At 48.7% G+C, this 18,049-nt stretch overlaps 1 protein-coding gene across 5 annotated transcripts in view; it reads left to right on the top strand.

The window, feature by feature from the left end:
* Positions 1 to 17,864, top strand: part of LOC148523982 (programmed cell death 1 ligand 1-like) — a 74,853-nt gene extending 56,989 nt beyond the window's left edge. For 3 of the 5 annotated variants that reach the window (XM_088472434.1, XM_088472432.1, XM_088472436.1), the window contains exons 3-6: positions 130 to 480; positions 1,797 to 2,072; positions 2,153 to 2,261; positions 13,929 to 17,864. In XM_088472434.1, coding sequence (XP_088328560.1) covers positions 130 to 480; positions 1,797 to 2,072; positions 2,153 to 2,253 — 728 coding nt within the window. In that variant the 3' untranslated portion in view covers positions 2,254 to 2,261; positions 13,929 to 17,864. Of the gene's footprint in view, positions 1 to 129; positions 481 to 1,796; positions 2,073 to 2,152; positions 2,262 to 13,544; positions 13,798 to 13,928 lie in introns of those variants that run through there. The other 2 variants (XM_088472433.1, XM_088472435.1) reach the window with 2 other exon arrangements.
* The last annotated feature ends 185 nt before the right edge of the window (positions 17,865 to 18,049 follow it).

Genomic DNA, 18,049 nt, shown 5'->3' on the forward strand with positions numbered 1-18,049 from the left:
ACTTTCAGCCCTTCGATAAATCGGCCCCCAAGATCTGATGCTGTTGATTTTCATCATTAATGAACTTTGCAATTTTAGGTTTTATATTTTTCCTCTACATTTTGTTAAAAAATGTTTAACTTTCCTCAGGTACAGCTCAGCAGTGTCTGGTGCAAGCACAAGTGGGCCACACCGTGAATATTCCATGTCTGGTGCCCTTACCCAACATAACGCAATGGCAAACACTCCGTCTTTACTTGCAGAAATCTGGCCCCAGCGCAGTTCTAACAACGGTATTTGCTTATGCCAATGGCCGGGAACAGCCGGATCTCCAAGAACAGAGTTACCGTAACCGCACCCACCTGTGCAAGGACAACGTTACCCTTTCCCTGTCACATGTCAGTCCTTGGGATGAAGGACAGTATGACTGCCATATCTTTCTGCTAAAGAAACATGGACATGAGCTGGTATACAGCAGCCAACTGCTCCTGTCAGTCTGGGGTATGTAGCGTAGATTACACCCATCAACATCTGGTAATAATCAGTCATTAATAAAGAGCATGACCAGGCTTCCTGCTGGGGACTGCTGGGGGAACATGCGTGTTCCATATAAATAACTCCTAATATGATGTGTGTTGAGCACTGTGCACTAGTGTAATTTGTGGTGGGCACTGTACACTAGTGTAATATGTGGATATTGGGATGAATATGTACAGTAGGAGAGGATATTGGGATGGGGATGCACAGTAGGGAGGATATTGTGATGGGGACGTACAGTTGGGGAGGATATTGGGATGGGGACGCACAGTAGGGGAGTATATTGGGATGGGGACGCACAGTAGGGGAGGATATTGGGATGGGGATGCACAGTAGGGGAGGCTATTGGGATGTACAGTAGGGGAGGATATTGGGATGGGGCTGTACAGTAGGGGAGGATATTGGGATAGGGATGCACAGTAGGGAAGGATATTGGGATGTAGATGTACAGTAGGGAAGGATATTGGGATGGGGATGCACAGTAGGGGAGGATATTGGGATGGGGAAGCACAGTAGGGAAGGATATTGGGATGGGGATGTACAGTAGGGAAGGATATTGGGATGGGGATGTACAGTAGTGGAGGATATTGGGATGGGGATGCACAGTAGGGGAGGATATTGGGATGGGGATGTACAGCAGGGGAGGATATTGGGATGGGGATGTACAGTAGTGGAGGATATTGGGATGGGGATGTACAGTAGGGGAGGATATTGGGATGGGTGATGCACAGTAGGGGAGGATATTGGGATGGGGATGTACAGCAGGGGAGGATATTGGGATGGGGATGCACAGTAGGGGAGGATATTGGGATGGGGATGTACAGTAGTGGAGGATATTGGGATGGGGATGCACAGTAGGGGAGGATATTGGGATGGGGATGTACAGCAGGGGAGGATATTGGGATGGGGATGTACAGTAGTGGAGGATATTGGGATGGGGATGTACAGTAGGGGAGGATATTGGGATGGGTGATGCACAGTAGGGGAGGATATTGGGATGGGGATGTACAGCAGGGGAGGATATTGGGATGGGGATGCACAGTAGGGGAGGATATTGGGATGGGGATGTACAGTAGGGGAGGATATTGGGATGGGTGATGCACAGTAGGGGAGGATATTGGGAAGGGGATGTACAGCAGGGGAGGATATTGGGATGGGGATGTACAGTGGGGGAGGAGATTGACATGGGGTTTACAAAATGTGGAATATTTTGGGGTTGGGGATACATAGCGGGGAGGATACTCACATACTTACTACTATCTTAATGATTTTATTCACAGCTGAGTTTTCACAACCACAGATCACAGTCCTGAGAGATAAGATGGGAGCAGAAAACACCGCTATGTGCTCCTCCCAAGGGGGTCACCCAAAGGGGTATGTTCATTGGAATTTATCACCCCATGTAACAGATAGCAGGAATGAGACGTGGGCTGAGTATCACCCCCAGACCCAACTGTACAAGATATCTGGGCAGCTTACGCTGAATACGACCTCCAGGGTCTCCATCTCCTGCTGTGTGGTGGCCAGAGAGAGGAAGGTCTGCAGTAAGAGCATCAGTAAGTGGGGGACAGGGACACGGTTCTGTCTGTAAGAGGTGACACAGGGCAAAAATCTCATCTCTTCTCCTTCATTCCAGTAATATCACCCCCAGAGGGGTCCAGAGCCGGGAGACCGAGACGGGCTGAGAGGACGACCACATTGCTCTGTCTTACTGTACTGTTATCACTCACCAGATAGAGGGCGCTGTGAGTATGCTGTATGTGTATATGTGTGAGTGTGTGCAGAGGCGTAGGGAGGGCAGTTCCAGTGGAGCGCAAGCTCCAGGCGCCGAAGGTCCAAGGGGTGTTTGCTTCCCCACTGCAATGTGAATGCTGGCCTCTGAAGTGATCGGAGGCTAAGGAAGCCTCCAATTGCTTCAGAGGCCAGCATTCCCACTGATGCAGTGCACGGGAGATGTCATGATGTCACCTGCATGCGTAGGAGACTGTGCGGCCACGCCTGTTGGATCTACTTAGATTACGGAGGTGCTGGGCTTCCCCCAAGCTCTCCCCTTATGATGAATAATTGCCATGTGCAGTAATGGCCTTTAGTATACATTGTAGGAGCTGTTCTTACGTAGTATCTGGGTATGTGAATGAGTCTGCCTTCAGCAGTCAGTGTCAGTCTCTAGTGGCAAGTGGTACCTGGGTGCGTGTAGGATGCTATATCTAGTGGCGAGTGGTATCTGCGAATGTGGCGGAGGCTGCCCCCAGTAGAAAAAGGTATAGAGGTAGGAGGCGAGTGGTACCTTGGTATGTGGAGGAGCCAACTGCCTCAGTGATAAGACCTTGGTTATGTTGCCCCCCAGTGATAAGGGCTACCTGTGTATATGGATGTTGCAAAGCCTGCCACAATTACTTTCTCCTCTTTGACCAACTCACTAATACCAGCAGCAGTTAAGTCCCCCCATTACAGCAGCAGCAACACCCCCCACCTTACCAACACCCCAGCACCTGCAGCACACTCTACTCTTACCAAAACCCCAGCACCTACAGCACACTCTACTCTTAGCAACACCCCTGCACCTGCAGCACACTCTACTCCCTTAACACCTGCAGCACACTCTACTCTTACCAACACCCCAGCACCTACAGCACACTCTACTCCCTTACCTACACCCCAGCACACTCTACTCTTACCAACACCCCTGCACCTGCAGCACACTCTACTCCCTTAACACCTGCAGCACACTCTACTCTTACCAACACCCCTGCACCTGCAGCACACTCTACTCCCTTACCAACACCCCTGCAGTACACTCTTCTCCCTTACCAACACCCCTGCAGCACACTCTACTCAACAGCCCTGCACCTGCAGCACACTCTACTCTTACCAACACCCCTGCACCTGCAGCACTCTACTCTCTTACCAACACCCCTGCACCTGCAGTACACTCTTCTCACTTAACACCCCTACACCTGCAGTACACTCTTCTCCCTTACCAACACCCCTGCACCTGCAGTACACTATTCTCCCTTACCAACACCCCTGCAGCACACTCTACTCACTTAACACCTGCAGCACACTCTTCTCCCTTAACACCCCTGCACTTGCAGCACACTCTCTTACCAACACCCCTGCACCTGCAGCACACTCTACTCCCTTAACACCTGCAGCACACTCTTCTCCCTTAACACCCCTGCACCTGCAGCACACTATACTCTTACCAACACCCCTGCACCTGCAGCACTCTACTCTTACCAACACCCCTGCCCTGCAGCACACTCTACTCTTACCAACACCCCTGCACCTGCAGCACACTCTACTCCCATAACACCTGCAGCACACTCTTCTCCCTTAACACCCCTGCACCTGCAGCACACTCTACTCCCTTAACAACACCTGCAGCACACTCTTCTCCCTTAACAACACCCCTGCACCTGCAGCACACTCTACTCCCTTAACAACACCCCTGCACCTGCAGTACACTCTTCTCCCTTACCAACACCCCTGCACCTGCAGTACACTCTACTCCCTTAACAACACCCCTGCACCTGCAGTACACTCTTCTCCCTTACCAACACCCCTGCACCTGCAGTACACTCTACTCCCTTAACAACACCCCTGCACCTGCAGTACACTCTTCTCCCTTACCAACACCCCTGCACCTGCAGTACACTCTTCTCCCTTACCAACACCCCTGCAGCACACTCTACTCACTTAACACCCCTGCACCTGCAGCACTCTTACCAACACCCCTGCACCTGCAGCACACTCTACTCTTACCAACACCCCTGCACCTGCAGCACACACTCTTACCAACACCCCTGCACCTGCAGCACACTCTTCTCCCTTACCAACACACCTGCAGTACACTCTACTCAACAGCCCTGCACCTGCAGCACACTCTACTCTTACCAACACCCCTGCACCTGCAGTACACTCTTCTCACTTAACACCCCTGCACCTGATGTACACTCTTCTCCCTTACCAACACCCCTGCAGCACACTCTACTCACTTACCAACACCCCAGCACCTACAGCACACTCTACTCCCTTACCAACACCCCAGCACCTGCAGCACACTCTACTCCCTTACCAACACCCCAGCACCTGCAGCACACTCTACTCCCTTACCAACACCCCAGCACCTGCAGCACACTCTACTCTTACAAACACCCCTGCAGCACACTCTACTCCCTTAACAACACCCCTGCACCACACTCTACTCTTACCAACACCCCTGTACCTGCAGCACACTCTACTCCCTTACCAACACCCCAGCACCACACTCTACTCCCTTAACAACACCCCTTAACACCTGCAGCACACTCTACTCTTACCAACACCCCTGCACCTGCAGCACTCTACTCTTACCAACACCCCTGCACCTGCAGCACACTCTTCTCCCTTACCAACACCTGCAGCACACTCTACTCTTAACACCCCTGCACCTGCAGCACACTCTTCTCCCTTAACATCACCTGCAGCACACTCTTCTCCCTTACCAACACCCCAGCACCTGCAGCACACTCTACTCCCTTAACACCTGCAGCACTCTTCTCCCTTACCAACACCTGCAGCACACTCTACTCTCTTACCAACACCACAATACCTGCAGCACACTCTACTCTTACCAACACCCCTGCACCTGCAGCACACTCTACTCCCTTAACACCTGCAGCACTCTTCTCCCTTACCAACACCTGCAGCACACTCTACTCTCTTACCAACACCCCTGCACCTGCAGCACACTCTTCTCCCTTAACACCCCTACACCACACTCTACTCCCTTAACAACACCTGCAGCACACTCTTCTCCCTTAACACCCCTACTCCTGCAGCACACTCTACTCTCTTACCAACACCACAACACCTGCAGCACACTCTACTCTTACCAACACCCCTGCACCTGCAGCACACTCTTCTCCCTTAACACCCCTACACCACACTCTACTCCCTTAACAACACCTGCAGCACACTCTTCTCCCTTAACACCTGCAGCACACTCTACTCCCTTACCAACACCCCAGCAGCACAACCCCCCCACTTACCAGCACCCCAGCAGCACACTCACCCCCTTATCAATACCCCAGAAGCACATTCCCCTCTTTTACCAACATCCCAGCAGCACATTCCCCACCCTGGGAGGAGTAACAATATCATGCTGTATGATTTGGGTCTTTCCCAGAATAGCAGAGAATACATCTTGGTTTTGTCAGACTGGATATTCCTGGCAATAGTTTTTTTTTTATTGGTGCATGATTGCCGGACCAGAAGAATCTTAACTGAATACGCTGGAGAGTTTTCTCCTCCCCCAAATGGCCACCCCACAGATGTGTATGAACCGCCCTTAACACCAACTGTTGATGTTTCCGGGGAACCAACAATTAGTCTACTCTCTTACCCTGCAAATAGGTCACATGATATTACAAATCATTTTTCAATGCAAAGTATGGCACATCTTCTGCTGGTAAAGCCGTGATTACCATTTATCTCTACAACATTTTCAAATGCATGTGTCGAGTAAAGTTCCCATCATTCTGTTGGTCTTGGCCAAAGTCCTGCAAAGACACTTCCTTGCCAATGGGAGCCCACTGTGTAACACCCTCCTTGGCCATTGAACAGCAGGAGAGGAGTGAGAACGAGACAGACACCAAACTTTGGGACACAGCAGAGCTTGGCTCTTGGGACATCTCTGATGTGGACCATCTGCTGTCATCATGACAAGTAACCACCTCTAGTAAAAATGGAAAGTCCCATCCTAGGATCAATGGGTAGGGTGGTCTGGCAGCTACTGAGGCAAACACCTTCAGAGATCGCCCTTTGATCACTATCGGGAGGTGCACTCGGGGGCATTCTTCTACATCCCCATGCACACATTTAATCTTTACCAGGGGTAGCACCTGATCACCCTCTGGTGGAACCATTTGGCAGACATGGTTAATTCGCTGCCAGTATCCGCTAAGGCCCAGACTTCCTGGCCTTCCACTCGCACCATCAAACAAAACAAGGTGGTTTGCTCCGGGGAAATGCTTAAAGCAGCCAAGCTGACCACTGGTCGAGTTGTTTTTCCAGCACTGCAGTCCATCGGCTCGCCCTGCTTTGAGCAGTCCAGATGCAAATGACCGGGCTTGCCGCAGTCAAAACACACATACTGGCTTTAACAACTGGGTCCTGGGTTCTAGGCTTGGGTACTGGCTGGAACCTGTGTTTGGCTTTATTCAACCTCCCAAGAGTCAGGCACCGTTCAATCACCACCACTAACTCCTCAGACATTTGCGGATCAGCCTGTAGGGCCTACTGTTGCACCACATGGTCTAGTACTTGCACAGCATGGTCCAAAGTCATCACCTCTACTATATGCAGCGCAGAGTTTTTATCCAGCTGCAACTATGCCTTACTTAGCCTGGCTAATTTGGCCCAGCTGGACTCTTGGAGGCTCAGATGAGTTCAGCCGCCATTCCTGAAACTCCTGAGCTTTGCTAGTGCCAGTCACTCCAACCCTGATGAGTATTGCCTTTTTCAGGCATGGATAGGAGTTTGCCTCAGTCACATTTAAATCAACATATGCTCTCTGAGGGGAATCGGTATAAAATACTGCCAGCCGCACGGCCGGCGGTTCGATTCCCGGCAGCGCCTGGCCGACAACGGCAGAGTTCTCGGCAGCGAAAGCCCGACAGCGCTGGAAATCCTGATCGTGGATAGGTGAGTACTAACTAACCTGACCCTAACCATCCTTAGGGGTGCCTAACCCTAACCACCCCCCAAGTGCCTAACCCTAACCTTCCCCCAAGTGCCTAACCCTAACCTCCCCCCAAGAGCCTAACCCTAACCACCCCCCTTCCCCGCTGCCTAAACCTAAGTCCCCCTCAGGGGGGCCTAACTCTAAACCTCGCTCCCCCTAGAATAACCCTAACCCTCCCGGGAGGGTGCCAACTGTAAGTCCCCCCTGGGTGCCCTAAACCTAACCCTCCCACCATGGCTGTCCGCTCGCAGCGCCCGGCGTTAGGGAAATGTCAGGCGTCTACATCTAGACGCCCGACATTTCACCCTTGCCGGGATATGACAGTCGGGAAGCTGGTATTAAGGCAGCCGGCTTCCCGATTGTATACCCTCTGAGGTTCCCCTGTGAGACAGGAAGCAAGTCTGGCAGCCCACTCCTCCTCAAGTCAATTTAAATGTGCAGCAGTATGCTCAAAGGTGCACAGAAAAGCTTCAACGTCATCAGATGGGGCAAGCTTCTGTAACACCTCTCGCTCATGCCCGCCTTTCCTCATTTCAGTTAACTCTGCATGTAATAATGGAATTTCAGTTTGTTGCCCTGCAACCAATTCAGCAAACACTTTCATCATTGCCTCCATATTACTCTGCTTTTCCACTTTCCCAGATTCCCAGCATCCATATCAGCTGACTTCCCTTAAAACTGCACCACATTCCCTGGGCTCCCAGCCCATACTTGCCTACTTTTGAAAAAGCATGTCAGGGAGATTGTGAAAGCAGCGCCTATGGGCGCGTGTTACAGTGGGCGTGTACTGATAAATCTGAGGGGCGTGTCATACATGTGATGGGCGTGTACTGATAAATCTGAGAGGCGTGTCATACATGTGATGGGCGTGTACTGATAAATCTGAGGGGCGTGTCATACATGTGATGGGCGTGTACTGATAAATCTGAGGCGTGTCATACATGTGATGGGCGTGTACTGATAAATCTGAGAGGAGTGTCATACATGTGATGGGCGTGTACTGATAAATCTGAGAGGCGTGTCATACATGTGATGGGCGTGTACTGATAAATCTGAGAGGCGTGTCATACATGTGATGGGCGTGTACTGATAAATCTGAGAGGCGTGTCATACATGTGATGGGTGTGTACTGATAAATCTGAGAGGCGTGTCATACATGTGATGGGCGTGTACTGATAAATCTGAGGGGAGTGTCATACATGTGATGGGCGTGTACTGATACATCTGAGAGGAGTGTCCTTAACCTGACTTACATCCACATGTAACCAGCCCAAAAGCAGTTAGTAAGATCTGTTGATGAAAACACACTGATACTTTTCAGAATCTCATAGGGATCATTGTGCCTTATAATAACCAATGCAAGGAAATGACACTAATGATCCCATTTGAATTTATTTATCTCTGTTTTTTAATATAACAGTTTCATAATGGGGGAGATTGCTAGACTCTTCAGGGAGACAGGGAGATTGCTGCTATTTCAGGGAGTCTCCCTGACAATGAGGGAGAGTTGGCATGTATGTCCCAGCCTCATGCACAGGAATTACACATTTTATATTGTGCACAATTTGCCAATACATCTGGACAGATTATCACTGTGAACAACTGACATTTTATTGCTGGCCGGCCACACTCACCTACCCAGCTGCTAGTAATGCCACTCAGATTCACCAAGCCCTTGCGTAGCGGGTAGCATCCTGCAATGTATCTCACTGCAGCTGTGCGTGGATCCGGTCACTGTATCTGGGCTCTTGCTGCATAATAGTATCCAGCAAGATCCCTGTTTGGGTGCCAAATGTGACAAGAATCACATAGACCAGGTAAAATCCACAGAAACTTTATTTCCTCACCACAGACAGGTACACAGGACAGTGTAGCGGTCACAGACAGGTATACAGGACAGTGCAGTGGTCACAGGACAGTGCAGCGGTCACAGGCAGGTACACAGGACAGTGCAGCGGTCACAGACAGGTACACAGGACAGTGCAGCGGTCCCAGGCAGGTACACAGGACAGTGCAGTGGTCCCAGGCAGGTACACAGGACAGTGCAGTGGTCACAGGCAGGTACACAGGACAGTGCAGTGGTCACAGGTAGGTACACAGGACAGTGCAGTGGTCACAGGTAGGTACACAGGACAGTGCAGTGGTCACAGGTAGGTACACAGGACAGTGCAGTGGTCACAGGCAGGTACACAGGACAGTGCAGCGGTCACAGGTAGGTACACAGGACAGTGCAGCGGTCACAGACAGGTATACAGGACAGTGGTCACAGGACAGTGCAGCGGTCACAGACAGGTATACAGGACAGTGCAGTGGTCACAGGCAGGTACACAGGACAGTGTAGCGGTCACAGACAGGTATACAGGACAGTGCAGCGGTCACAGGTAGGTACACAGGACAGTGTAGCGGTCACAGACAGGTATACAGGACAGTGGTCACAGGACAGTGCAGCGGTCACAGACAGGTATACAGGACAGTGCAGTGGTCACAGACAGATACACAGGACAGTGCAGCGGTCACAGACAGGTACACAGGACAGTGCAGCGGTCACAGACAGGTACACAGGACAGTGCAGTGGTCACAGGTAGGTACACAGGACAGTGCAGTGGTCACAGGCAGGTACACAGGACAGTGCAGCGGTCACAGGTAGGTACACAGGACAGTGCAGCGGTCACAGACAGGTATACAGGACAGTGGTCACAGGACAGTGCAGCGGTCACAGACAGGTATACAGGACAGTGCAGTGGTCACAGGCAGGTACACAGGACAGTGTAGCGGTCACAGACAGGTATACAGGACAGTGCAGCGGTCACAGGTAGGTACACAGGACAGTGTAGCGGTCACAGACAGGTATACAGGACAGTGGTCACAGGACAGTGCAGCGGTCACAGACAGGTATACAGGACAGTGCAGTGGTCACAGACAGATACACAGGACAGTGCAGCGGTCACAGACAGGTACACAGGACAGTGCAGCGGTCACAGACAGGTACACAGGACAGTGCAGCGGTCACAGACAGGTACACAGGACAGTGCAGCGGTCACAGACAGATACACAGGACAGTGCAGTGGTCACAGACAGATACACAGGACAGTGCAGCGGTCACAGACAGGTACACAGGACAGTAAAGCGGTCACAGGCAGGTACACAGGACAGTGCAGCGGTCACAGACAGGTACACAGGACAGTGCAGCGGTCACAGACAGGTACACAGGACAGTGCAGCGTCACAGACAGGTACACAGGACAGTGCAGCGGTCACAGACAGATACACAGGACAGTGCAGCGGTCACAGACAGGTACACAGGACAGTGCAGCGGTCACAGGCAGGTACACAGGACAGTGCAGCGGTCACAGGCAGGAATACAGGACATTGCAGCGGTCACAGACAGGTACAAAGGACAGTGCAGTGGTCACAGGCAGGTATACAGGACAGTGCAGCGGTCACAGGACAGTGCAGTGGTCACAGGCAGGTACACAGGACAGTGCATCGGTCACAGGACAGTGCAGTGGTCACAGGCAGGTACACAGGACAGTGCAATGGTCACAGGACAGTGCAGTGGTCACAGGCAGGTACACAGAACAGTGCAGTGGTCACAGGCAGGTACACAGGACAGTGCATCGGTCACAGGACAGTGCAGCGGTCACAGACAGGTACACAGGACAGTGCAGCAGTCACAGACAGGTACACAGGACAGTGCAGTGGTCACAGACAGGTACACAGGACAGTGCAGCCGTCACAGACAAGATGTTACAGCAGTTACACAGAATCTTCCAAACAGCAATATAGTTCTTTAAGTGGACTCACAGGTCCAGGATCCCTAACACTAGTCACCCCCCGGGCCTATAACCTGGGCGACTACTTCACCGCCAGGACCATCATCCCTGTGCACAAACAACCTCTTTAAAGCTAGTTAACAGGTGCTACTAACCAGCCCAGCTGCAGCTCATCTCTGACCTTAAAGAAACCTGACCTTCAACTGATGTTCCACATTTAAACCAGTGAAGTCCTATGTATGTATGTATGTATGTGTGTGTGTGTGCGCGCATGTGTACAAGTATCTTTGTATGTACTGTATGTATGCATGTGTGCAGGTATCTATGTATGGATCTCGCTATATATATATTGTGACACAGTTAGGTTAGGGGGTCCCTCTCCTGGGTAGGGGACTCCTTCCTTACACACACACAGCAGCAGGGAAGCAGCACACCAGCCTGGATGCGAGTACAAGCTGGTCGGCGCCAGTCTTTATTGTACAATGTCAGAAATAACACAAAGAAAACTATCATAAATCCTAGCCCTATCGGGGCACTAACTTCACAGGTAGTTCCCTCACTACCAGAACCTGGTAGGGCCTAATGCCCTCGCCAGCAACAAAAGCACAGCACAGTCCTCACAGCTAGGATTCCAAGTGTCTCTGAGCAAACTCCCTGTCTGCTCTCCCAGGTGAGACAATCAGCCCTCAACACACTAGGCTTATATTGGCCACCCTCAGGTGGAAAACTAACAAGCCTGTTACCAGGCTGCGAGAACCAAAACCTGGAGTGGCCGTGGGTGGAGCCCTCCCTCTCCTCTCACCCACAACCCCCAGGTCCCAAACCGGCTTTTCAAAAAGCCGAAACTCAAGCCTGCTACACTGCAGACTTTCTCCTGGAGGTTTAAAACACATAAGACAGGAATCTGGGACAAATGTACCTGCCACAGACCACTTTACCAATGATCCTATCACAGTATGTATATATGTATGTATGTATGTATGTGTGCAGGTATCTAGTTATGGATCTCTGTATGTGTGTGCATGTATCTATGTCCCTCTCAGTATGTATGTATGTGCATGTGTACAGGTATCTATGTATGTGTATAGGTATCTATGTATGGATGCCCCTCTCGGTATGTATGTATGTGCATGTGTACAGGTATCTATGTATGGATCTCTCTGTGAATGTATGTGTATAGGTATCTATGTATAAATCCCTGTATATGTGAGTGTGTGTACAGGTATCTATGTATGGATGCCCCTCTCGGTATGTATGTATGTGTACAGGTATCTATGTATGTGTGTGTGTACTGGTATCTTTGTATTGACCTCTCTATATATGTATGTATATGTGAGTGTGTGTACAGGTATATATGTATGGCTCTCTCTGTATATATGTATGTGTGTGTAACTGTGTACATGTATCTATGTATGGGTCTCTCTCTGTATGTATGTATATGCATGTGTACAGGTATCTATGTATGGGTCTCTCTGTATGTATGAATGTATGTATCTATGTATTGATCTCTCTCTGTATGTATTTATGTATGGATATATATGTATGGGTGTCTGTATGTATGTGTTCAGATATCTACGTATAGATATGTATGTATGTGTGTAGGTATCTATGTATAGATCGCTCTCTCTGTGTGTGTGTATGTATAGATCGCTCTCTCTGTATGCGTGTATGTATAGATAGCTCTCTCTGTGTGTGTGTATGTATAGATCGCTCTCTCTGTGTGTGTGTATGTATAGATCGCTCTCTCTGTATGCGTGTATGTATAGATCGCTCTCTCTGTGTGTGTGTATGTATAGATCGCTCTCTCTGTATGCGTGTATGTATAGATCGCTCTCTCTGTGTGTGTGTATGTATAGATCGCTCTCTCTGTGTGCGTGTATGTATAGATCGCTCTCTCTGTGTGCGTGTATGTATAGATCGCTCTCTCTGTGTGCGTGTATGTATAGATCGCTCTCTCTGTATGCGTGTATGTATAGATCGCTCTCTCTGTATGCGTGTTTGTATAGATCGCTCTCTCTGTATGCGTGTATGTATAGATCGCTCTCTCTGTATGTGTGTATGTATAGATCGCTCTCTCTGTATGCGTGTATGTATAGATCGCTCTCTCTGTATGCGTGTTTGTATAGATCGCTCTCTCTGTATGTGTGTATGTATAGATCGCTCTCTCTGTATGCGTGTTTGTATAGATCGCTCTCTCTGTATGCGTGTATGTATAGATCGCTCTCTCTGTATGTGTGTATGTATAGATCGCTCTCTCTGTATGTATGTATGTATGTGTGAAGGTATCTATGTATGGATCACTCTATGTATGTGTGTATGGATCACTCTCTCTGTATGTATGTATGTGTGAATCTATGTATGTATGGATCTATGTATGTGTGCATGTGTGAAGTTATCTATGCATTGATCTCTTTGTCTGTATGTATGTGTGAAGGTATCTATGTATGGATCTTTCTGTATGTATGTGTATTTACAGTATGTGTAAATATATATATATATATAATTTGTTTTTTCAAATTCCGACTGCAGAAGCCCGACAGGAGATTCCGACTGGGGCTGGTAAGTATTCTAACCCTCCTTTGATGGTACCTAACCCTAAGTCCCCCCCAGGGGTACATAAATCTAAACCTTCCTCCACATGGCTAACTGCTAAAACACCCCGGAATTACCTTGTTCAGGACAGCATCCTCCTGCATTCCGGTGCTGGGAATAAGATAGGCATCGGTATTTCAAAGTCTACCTTAAGTCCCGTGTTGGGCTGTAGCCCGGCCACCAGACTAATTACAGCCTATATATATATATGTATCGCTATCACATTTTTTATATATATATATAAAAAATGTGTGTGTAGATGGAGCTGGGACTATCAGTACAGCTGAGGTGCTTGTAGTAATAATGCGATTGTCTCCCCAGGTTCGGTCTGACGTCCACCACTTCGTGCGACCTCTGTGAGGTTTTGATGGGTGTTTCCTCATTTGAATTGGGACAACGTATGTGCAGAACGGAGAGTCTGGTGCTATACTATTCCTGTGATGTTAGAGCATCAGCACGCAGCACAGGATTTGCCCTGGAATATGGATATTTTGTATTTATTACCCCCAGGAGGACTGGGACCACCTATTTACAGGCAGAAGGCATGACCTGAACTTGTACCTGTTTGGATGGACCAAGGTTCCCCATTTATTCCACCCTTCCGGTATTGGATACTAGGAGCCCAGGGCCAATCCCAGCTCTCTATAATCAGCTCTATGACACACAGTCCTAGGACGGCCATGCTCCCCATTTATCATTACATCCATGATCCCTGAATGTAAAATGTACAGTACACCTTCAAGTGATGGTGGGCGATAGCGTGATGTCTTTCTCTGGCACAGGTCACCAAAAAGTCTAGTTACAGCTCTGCTCCTAGTGGTAATGCCCCCAGTGCCCCCTACACAAAAAAAACCACATTAACTTAAGCCTCGCTCCTGCGTCCGCTGCCGTCCGGCGACTCCTTGTAACCTTCAACCACTGGGGAAGCCAGAAGATGGAGCTCAGGAGTGAACCAGCCTCCAGCTGCCGCTGTAGAGGAGCCGAGCGCCCGCTGGTAACAAAAATCCAGCGGGCACCCGGCAAATGCAGCAGGCATTGGTGGGGTCTCCCTGCAGGAGGGCTGGCTGAGCAACTTGGGTAAGGTGGGCTGGAGGAGTTCCACCTCCAAATAGAACTGACGGAAAGGAGTTCCACCCCATTCCAGACCACTTTAACCTCTGACCAACTATAAATGAGCTGGGTCAGCGGGTACAGATACTGTATGTGATCTCTAGGTGGTCTATAGGGGACTGGTGTCACACATACATATGTAAATGAGCTGGGTCAGTGGGTACAAATATTGTATATGATCTCTAGGTGGTCTATAGGGGACTGGTGTCACACATACATATGTAAATGAGCTGGGTCAGTGGGTACAGATACTGTATGCGATCTCTAGGTGGTCTATAGGGGACAGGTGTCACACATACATATGTAAATGAGCTGGGTCAGTGAGTACAAATACTGAATATGATCTCTAGGTGGTCTGTGGTCTATAGGGGACTGGTGTCACACATACATATGTAAATGAGCTGGGTCAGTGGGTACAGATACTGAATATGATCTCTAGTTCTGTGGTCTATAGGGGACTGGTGTCACACATACATATGTAAATGAGCTGGGTCAGTGGGTACGGATACTGTATATGATCTCTAGGTGGTCTGGTCTATAGGGGATAGGTGTCACACATATATGTAAGTGAGCTGGGTCAGTGGGTACAGATACTGTATATGATCTCTATGTGGTCTGGTCTATAGGGGATAGGTGTCACACATATATGTAAGTGAGCTGGGTCAGTGGGTACAGATACTGTATATGATCTCTATGTGGTCTGTGGTCTATAGGGGACTGGTGTCACACATATATGTAAATGAGCTGGGTCAGTGGGTACAGATACTGTATATGATCTCTAGGTGGTCTATAGGGGACTGGTGTCACACATATGTAAATGAGCTGGGTCAGTGGGTACAGATACTGTATATGATCTCTAGGTGGTCTATAGGGGACTGGTGTCACACATATGTAAATGAGCTGGGTCAGTGGGTACAGATACTGTATATGATCTCTAGGTGGTCTATAGGGGACTGGTGTCATACATATGTAAATGAGCTGGGTCAGTGGGTACAGATACTGTATATCTCTAGGTGGTATGTGGTCTATAGGGGACAGGTGTCACACATACATATGTAAATGAGCTGGGTCAGTGGGTACAGATACTGTATATGATCTCTAGGTGGTCTGTGGTCTATAGGGGACAGGTGTCACACATACATATGTAAATGAGCTGGGTCAGTGGGTACAGATACTGTATATGATCTCTAGGTGGTCTGTGGTCTATAGGGGACAGGTGTCACACATACATATGTAAATGAGCTGGGTCAGTGGGTACAGATACTGTATGCGATCTCTAGGTGGTCTATAGGGGACAGGTGTCACACATACATATGTAAATGAGCTGGGTCAGTGAGTACAAATACTGAATATGATCTCTAGGTGGTCTGTGGTCTATAGGGGACTGGTGTGACACATACATATGTAAATGAGCTGGGTCAGTGGGTACAGATACTGAATATGATCTCTAGGTGGTCTATAGGGGACTGGTGTCACACATACATATGTAAATGAGCTGGGTCAGTGGGTACAGATACTGAATATGATCTCTAGTTCTGTGGTCTATAGGGGACTGGTGTCACACATACATATGTAAATGAGCTGGGTCAGTGGGTACGGATACTGTATATGATCTCTAGGTGGTCTGGTCTATAGGGGATAGGTGTCACACATATATGTAAGTGAGCTGGGTCAGTGGGTACAGATACTGTATATGATCTCTATGTGGTCTGTGGTCTATAGGGGACTGGTGTCACACATATATGTAAATGAGCTGGGTCAGTGGGTACAGATACTGTATATGATCTCTAGGTGGTCTATAGGGGACTGGTGTCACACATATGTAAATGAGCTGGGTCAGTGGGTACAGATACTGTATATGATCTCTAGGTGGTCTATAGGGGACTGGTGTCATACATATGTAAATGAGCTGGGTCAGTGGGTACAGATACTGTATATCTCTAGGTGGTATGTGGTCTATAGGGGACAGGTGTCACACATACATATGTAAATGAGCTGGGTCAGTGGGTACAGATACTGTATATGATCTCTAGGTGGTCTGTGGTCTATAGGGGACAGGTGTCACACATACATATGTAAATGAGCTGGGTCAGTGGGTACAGATACTGTATGTGATCTCTAGGTGGTCTGTGGTCTATAGGGGACAGGTGTCACACATACATATGTAAATGAGCTGGGTCAGTGGGTACAGATACTGTATATGATCTCTAGGTGGTCTGTGGTCTATAGGGGACAGGTGTCACACATACATATGTAAATGAGCTGGGTCAGTGGGTACAGATACTGTATGTGATCTCTAGGTGGTCTGTGGTCTATAGGGGACAGGTGTCACACATACATATGTAAATGAGCTGGGTCAGTGGGTACAGATACTGTATATGATCTCTAGGTGGTCTGTGGTCTATAGGGGACAGGTGTCACACATACATATGTAAATGAGCTGGGTCAGTGAGTAAAGATGGGATCTATTATTATTTACAGCATTGGTGAAAGTCATTAATTTGCCACATTTCAGAGATACAGTATCGTGATTTATCACAAGACCAATACTAATATAATATCACTGTTTTGTGAATTGAGTTTTCTATGCATCCAGCAAACTGAATGAAATTAAAAAGATAAATGTGATAAATTAGTGTGAAATGGAGACCAAATAATTATTACCTCTTATACGAGGATGTTCGTAACATTAATGTAACTGAAATAAGGATCAGTAACAATCCGCAGTATCTCATGTTATTAATATATTCTGATTATCCTCCTACAAGGAACCCGGCTACAATGTGACATATTTCAGGTGGTTGGAGGTAAAGAAAGGAGACGGGTCCACCTCGGGGAATAGTGACTACAATGGGGTACACGGCCAGGGTCCTGCAAATCCCCCAAATTATAGAGAGACTGCACAGCCCTGTATGAAGATATCAGCACATGCCCCACTGACCCCTCTAATAGGTGGTTAAATTATATTTTCGGAGGAATCATGATTGGTTGAGAGGAACACAGAGCGGATTTGCCCCCCTGTGATGTTGTGTGTAAGAATGACATAAAAAGAGGGACTGTGAGCCCTGTATGTGTACATACTTGTGAATCCTGTGTGGAGAAGAATTGCTGTAACATCTTGTATGGTGATATTCCCCTTAAATCCGAAGGGAGGGTCTTTTTTAAGACTTTGAGCAATAAACATTTTGCCTGACTTCAATTGTATCTCAATCCTGCGACCAAAAGAATTGCGCCAAACGCTATTCCGTTCTCCGGCTGTTCTGGGTAAGAGCTCCGTGTCTCCAAGTTCAAGCCCTCTGCCAGCTACCGTGCAGACCTGGTCCATTGCGAGG

Source organism: Taudactylus pleione, unplaced genomic scaffold (assembly GCF_031769625.1).
Source record: "Taudactylus pleione unplaced genomic scaffold, aTauple2 ptg000123l, whole genome shotgun sequence".
NCBI lineage: Eukaryota > Metazoa > Chordata > Amphibia > Anura > Myobatrachidae > Taudactylus > Taudactylus pleione.